Source organism: Clarias gariepinus, chromosome 2, assembly GCF_024256425.1.
Source record: "Clarias gariepinus isolate MV-2021 ecotype Netherlands chromosome 2, CGAR_prim_01v2, whole genome shotgun sequence".
NCBI classification, from domain to species: domain Eukaryota; kingdom Metazoa; phylum Chordata; class Actinopteri; order Siluriformes; family Clariidae; genus Clarias; species Clarias gariepinus.
The window spans coordinates 10,615,839-10,622,500 of record NC_071101.1 but is presented as its reverse complement, the minus strand read 5'-3'; the positions used below and the strand labels follow the sequence as shown (position 1 = coordinate 10,622,500).

The following is a 6,662-nucleotide window of genomic DNA, read 5'->3' as shown; positions in this document are numbered from 1 at the left end:
GTGAGAAATCCCAAGATCTAAGAAGAATGATGAAAAGAAAGGATTTGTTCACTTTAGCAGACAGGTCTAGAATAGTTCTTGTCGAACAATTGTTGGGTCCAAGCACTGCCTGCTGTCTCTGTCCATTGAAGTGTTTCCATCATTGCTAAGCGATATGCAGGGCTCGATTTGATGGGGGGTCATGGCACCCCTAACATGCACAAAAATCCTCTTAGCGGAGATGCGATGAAAACGAAGCATTACGTTTAACACAGGAGTTTTTGAAATGACTGACAGCTTTAATGATTATAAAAGATAAATACTTACACGAATAATGTGTCATTTTATTCTCAATTTAAAAAAGAGGTTTGGTTTTATTTATTAGACTTTGTGGCTTGGATACAAAAGGGTGGAAAATAGATTTTTCAATCCCATAAAAGTAATTTGCATGTGTTCTGTTTTGATGGCTTCATGTTGATTTAATTACGTTTTTATTTTGCTAATAAAACTGTTTGCTAATAAAAATGTGACATATTTGACAGTCATTTTGTATGGTTAGTCTTAAGCAAAGCCCTCAAGCCTTAACCTATTTGCTTTGTTGTTGTTTTTCCAGATAGAACAAAGCTTCAATTTCTTTGACATCCAAGTGGTGGGCAGCAGCAGGACAGGCCAGGTGTGTTCCTCTTCATCTCCTTCATCTTTAACTTTAACTTCAGTCTGTATGATCTGCCGCCCACCATCATATATAATCCAACACACAGCTGCTGTGCATCACCGTCACGAGCCAGCCGAGATCAAAAACACAGCAGATCTGGCGTTGCACCATGGGACATGAGTTGGGAAATGAGGAACTGTAGTTTTTTCTGCTAGCGCACGTCGTAGATGTGTACGTATGAGCCACATGTTCAGTAGTGACTAATTCCACCCTGCACTTCTGCACTTGACCCATCCGCTTGTGATCCAGTCACCCGAGAAGCGTGTTAATGAGATAATCAGTCCTGGGGCAGACAGACAGACAGACAGACAGACGGGAAAGTGAAACGTTATTTTATTTTTAGTTTTACAAAAAAAAAAGAAAAAAGATAAAGTTTATTTTGTTTTTTCGAAAACCAGAAGAACTGCCCCTGTACAGTTGACACGCTGCCAAGTTTACATGGACATTTGGTCCCTAATTAGCCATTAAACACCACACACACACAGACACACACACACTCTCTCTCTCTCTAGTAAGATTAGATCTAAACTAGCTACAGCTGTGTGTAAAAAAAAAAAGATTTTGCATGTGTGTGTGTGTGTGTGTGTGTGTGTAGTTGGTGGTGGACTATGATAAAGGACAGCTGTGTGTGAAGCTCAGATCTAATGAAGAGGTCGATGAAGTCATCGCTCAGATAGGAGTCAGCATCCAGGAGCACTGCCCCGGACTCAACCCACAGTACGTACACATCTGGCTGTCTGTCTGTCTCTCTGTCTGTCTGTCTGTCTGTGTGTCTGTCTGTCTGTGTGTCTGTCTGTTTCTCTGTCTGTCTGTGTGTCTGTCTGTCTGTGTGTCTGTCTGTTTCTCTGTCTGTCTGTGTGTCTGTCTGTCTGTGTGTCTGTCTGTTGCTCTGTCTGTCTCTGTGTCTGTCTGTCTGTCTGTTTCTTTGTCTGTCTGTCTGGTACTCTGTCTGTCTGTTTCTCTGTTCGTCTGTGTGTCTCTGTTTCTCTGTCTGTCTGTTTCTCTGTCTGTCTGTCTGTTTCTCTGTTTGTCTGTGTGTCTCTGTTTCTCTGTCTGTCTGTTTCTCTGTCTGTCTGTCTGTCTGTCTGTTTCTCTGTCTGTCTCTGTGTCTGTTTCTCTGTCTATCTGTCTGTTTTTTGTCTATCTGTCTGTTTCTCTGTCTGTCTGTTTCTCTTTCTTTCTGTTTCTGTCTGTCTGTCTGTTTCTCTGTCTGTGTGTCTCTGTTTCTCTTTCTGTCTGTTTGTCCGTTTCTCTGTCTGTCTGTTTCTCTGTTTGTTTGTCTGTTTCTCTGTCTGTCTGTTTCTCTGTCTGTCTGTCTGTCTGTTTCTCTGTTTGTCTGTTTCTCTGTCTGTCTGTCTGTCTGTTTCTCTGTTTGTCTGTTTCTCTGTCTGTCTGTCTGTCTGTTTCTCTGTTTGTCCGTTTCTCTGTCTGTCTGTCTGTTTCTCTGTTTGTCCGTTTTTCTGTCTGTCTGTCTGTTTCTCTGTCTGTCTGTCTGTCTGTCTGTCTGTCTGTCTGTTTTTCTGCCTGTTGGTCTGCTTAGCTGTTTGTCTTTTTGTCTTCCCTCCGTCTGTTGCTCAGTGTTTCTCTATACAGTACTTCTCTGTTTGTCTGTTGGTCTATCTGCCTTTGCCGTCTCTCTTTGTGTTTCCTCTGTTTGTCTCTTGATCAATTCATGTCTTTGTCTGTCTGCCAATGTCAGTGTCTGTCATGTCTATTTCTCTGTCTCTCCTTGTGTTGTCTTCATGTGTTAACTCCTCTGTGTGTGTGTGTGTGTGTGTGTAATAGGAAGGTGATGAAGAGGTTATCTCTGAAACCCGCTGACAGAATAACCAATCTACAGGCATTCTGGGAAAATAATCCTCCCACTGATACTGCGCCCTGTGGTATACACATACTGACTCACACACACACACACACACACACACACACACACACACACACACACACACACACATATACAGATAAATTTAAGTCTGATCTCTTTCTCTGTGTCTCTGTCTCTGTCTCTCTCAGGTGCTTTCTCTCGTATGTACTGGTGTGTGTGTGATCAGACAGGGCTGCCTTACAGAGCGGAGGTGCAGTGGGTGTGTACATTCTTCTCTCTCTCTCTCTCTGTCTTCGTCTCTCTCATTTTTTTTATTTTTTTCCAGTTTTCATTAATGATTCTCGGTCTCCAGGATGTGGACACGATCTACCTCACACAAGACACAAAAGAACTTAACCTTCAGGACTTCATCCACCTGGAGACCAGGTAACGGGAAAACGTGTGTGTGTGTGTGTGTGTTAATCTGAAATATGCCTATGAATGATCTCAGATGATGAATATGATGATAATGGATGAAGTAATGATGAAGGTTGTGTGTTGTGTCGTGCTCAGGGACCTGATGGCCATCGTGGCAGTGCTGGAGTACAACCAGTGGTTCACTAAACTCTCTCTCAAGGATTATAAACTGGTGCGTCTCATCTCGCCGTCTCATAAAAACTGTAAAACTTATTTTTGTTGATATTTACTGAGTGTGTGTGTGTGTGTGTGTGTTTAGTCTACAGATTTATGCGACCAGATCTTGAAAGTTGTTGCACGCTCCAGCAGATTAGAGGAACTGGCTTTGGAAAACACAGGACTTAAAGCGTAAGCAAAACACACACACACACACACACACACACACACACACACACATTCACATTCAGATATGTACGTTCAGATGGGTTTGTGTGTATGCACTTGCACACAGCGCAAAATTATAAACTAATTTATTAATATAGTGACTTTTATCTAATGTTTCTATTTTAAAATCTATTTTAAAAAAGATCAAATGAAATAAAATGTTTATTTATTTACAGCTCGGAATTAACTTTTTTTTCTGTGGTTAATTTGGCCATTTTTAAGCTTTTTTATATTTCAAAAGTACAAAATCAGGATTAAGTTTAATAACTGTATATGTGTGGTATTATTATTTTATAATGAGAAATAGCCATTGCATCATGTGCACTCCAGATATAATGTTTGTTTGTTTGTTTGTTTGTTTGTTTGTTTGTTTGTTTAGCGATTTTGCGCAGAAGTTGGCCAGTGCACTGAACCAGAACCCACACTCGGCTCTACACACACTCAACCTGTCCAACAACTCTGTGGAGGATAAAGGTGTCACGTTTATTTAAAATATACAGTACTGTGCAAAAGTATTGAGCCCCCCTCATTTCCTCATATTAAACTAAATTAAATGATGTAGGTGAAATTAAAGAAACAGGAACTAATGTTTCACTGTGACAGGCTGCAAAGTCCCTAAAGAAACGATTTAAAAAACGGTTGTTTATGTAACAACAACCTCAGCAGCGACCTCATTTCCCCTCTCGTCTGTTCCAATCACTCAGCATTCAGCATCACCAGTATAACTAATCACCGGCCTGATTATCTGTCATCATCATCTACACCAGTTTCTCACTGGTTCATGTCTTCACCTAAATGTTTTCATGCATAAATGATTAATAAGTCATTGTATGGCTTAATAAACAAACCCAAAAAAAACTCTCAGGTATAGGGACTGGACCAAAAAACGTTCTTCAGGAAGCCTGGAGATCTAGCCTGGCTGTTTGGAAGGAAAATATGAAGAAATGGGGGGCGTCAAGACTTTTGCACAGTACTGTGTGTACGTTTTGTCCAGGTTTATTAAGATGACTTTGCTGCTGATGACAATGATGGCATTGATGGATAACAATTAGGATGATAATAATCAGCACAGAGGTATTTAATCTGTGAGGCACAGTGCCCCTAGTGGGGTGTGAAGGATTTGCAGTTTTTTTTTTTTTTTTACATGAAAGCATTGCTTTTTAACATTGCAACCAAAAGAAATATATACTATACCTATATAACACCTATATTATAAAATGTGCATCATGTGAAAAAAACATGAATGTCTCTGGACTGGGATACTGACTAGCACAAAAATGATGACGATGATGATGATGATGATGATGATTTATTTATCAGGTATTGCGTCTCTAAGTTCTCCACTGGCAAGACTTCCATCTGGACTGAAACATTTGAACCTTTCAAAAAACTCACTCTCAGCCAAAGGTACACACACACACACACACACATACACTCAAACACACACAATTAGTATGAATGATTATTATTACTTTGACAGTATGACATCATTGGTTCCGGTTAACTGTGTGTGTGTTTTAGGTGTAAACATTTTGGCTCAATCTCTATGTTCCAACCCGATCGTCTTTAACACACTCACACACCTCGACCTGTCTGGAAACACACTGAAAGGAGACGACTTGTCTGTATGCACCTGCACACACACACACACAAACACACACATTCTGTATACATACTGATCTGATATGGGAGTTTGTTATGAAGCATGTGTGTGTGTGTGTGTGTGTGTGTGTCTGTAGAACCTGTGGAACTTTCTGAGTCAGCCGAACAGCCTGCACACTCTGGACCTGTCCAACTGTGACTGCGCTCTCGACCTGGTCAGTGACCCACACACAGACACACACTCCTGTAACATATACTGTACAGCAAGCGGACAGTAAGTGATCTGAGCAAAGAAACAGCATACGAGTGTTTCGGAACACATAAGAGCAGCTGGAGTTACAGATATGAACCTGACGATTTCCACATATTTATCCGTGTGAATCTTTAATGCTTGACATTGATATTATCGAGCATTTTTGAGGCTCCGCCCCTTCCTTTTTCTTACTTCAGCGATCCCTCATGTTGATTTTCCCGCCTAATAGATGCAGGCACCTTTACTTTCTGTCTCATTAATGAGAATACAGTGGGTTACTGTATGTGTCAACTTAGCTAATGATTGACAGGTATATTGCTGTCTAATGTAAAACAATCCAGAAGCTGTTAACAAAAGACACAACAATCTGCCGCTTTATTTAAAATCAGGGCTGCAAATTTCACATGCATTATTTTTAATGTCATTGTACACTGTTAACAATCAAATATTAATTAATTATAAAACAATGGTAATCAAACTATTTAAATATTTTAACTAACATAATAATAATAATAATAATAATAATAAGGTTAATAATACCATCTATTGTTTCCTCCCTCAGAGTAATTGTGTGTGAATGTGTGTGTAAGTGTGTGTGTGTACATGTATGCCCTGCAATAGATAGCCACCTCGTGCAGGGAGTACTCCGCCTCGTACCCGAAGTCTCTTGGAATAAGGCTTCAGGCCTCCCAAGACCTCACACAGATAAGAATGAGTAAAATAATAAAGGCTGCTATAATACAGTCTTCATTACTGTGCAAGTTCATCCTCTTATGGCATGAACGTTAAGAGATTTAAGCTAAGGTGAAACATTATGCAAAACAAACTCATTTAAATTGGTAGAGTTCTAAAAATGGCTTAACAAGATTAAAACTGTGGCCTTAAGGAGTCAAGTCCTCGGCTCGGGGTCTGTGTGCATGGAGTTTGCATGTTTCTCTCCGCGCTTGGTGGGTTTCCTCCTCGTACTCCGGTTTCTTCCCACAGGCCCAAGACATGCAGATTAAGCTAATAGGCAAATTTCCTGTAGTATGTAAGTTAATGTGCTTATGTGTCATGTGTTGGATTGGCATTAATAATTAATCATTAGTATTTCTCGTTAATATGTTAAAAACTTGAAAAGGTGCCCTCTTTTGATTATTATTGACTTTTGAGTAAAAAAGGAACATTTTCTGCTTAAACTTTACTTCTTTCTTGCATGTAAATGTTTCTTGTGTTTATAAAAACTGAAAACCCTAAGTCGGTGGTTACTGTGTATTCCTGTACACACACACACACACACACACACACACTATTGATTCTACCTTCACCATCAGGTGTGACTGTATTGAAAATCCCTCCTGTGTGTTCTGCTCAGGTCTGCTCGTCTTTACTCCGAGGCTCTCTGAAGCATCTTTCTGTCCTCAACATGTCCAAGAGTGTCCTGAGTATCAAGTAAGGAATACACACAT

General features: G+C 40.1%; 1 protein-coding gene across 3 annotated transcripts in view; it reads left to right on the top strand.

The window, feature by feature from the left end:
- LOC128507307 (F-actin-uncapping protein LRRC16A) overlaps positions 1-6,662 on the top strand; it is a 40,640-nt gene that overhangs the window by 12,863 nt on the left and 21,115 nt on the right. For 2 of the 3 annotated variants that reach the window (XM_053478093.1, XM_053478086.1), the window contains exons 4-15: positions 593-652; positions 1,290-1,411; positions 2,480-2,577; positions 2,708-2,778; positions 2,872-2,945; positions 3,072-3,147; positions 3,235-3,323; positions 3,739-3,833; positions 4,680-4,766; positions 4,881-4,984; positions 5,099-5,176; positions 6,569-6,645. In XM_053478093.1, the coding sequence (XP_053334068.1) occupies positions 593-652; positions 1,290-1,411; positions 2,480-2,577; positions 2,708-2,778; positions 2,872-2,945; positions 3,072-3,147; positions 3,235-3,323; positions 3,739-3,833; positions 4,680-4,766; positions 4,881-4,984; positions 5,099-5,176; positions 6,569-6,645 (1,031 nt within the window). Of the gene's footprint in view, positions 1-592; positions 653-766; positions 866-1,289; positions 1,412-2,479; positions 2,578-2,707; positions 2,779-2,871; positions 2,946-3,071; positions 3,148-3,234; positions 3,324-3,738; positions 3,834-4,679; positions 4,767-4,880; positions 4,985-5,098; positions 5,177-6,568; positions 6,646-6,662 lie in introns of those variants that run through there. The other variant, XM_053478102.1, reaches the window with a different exon arrangement.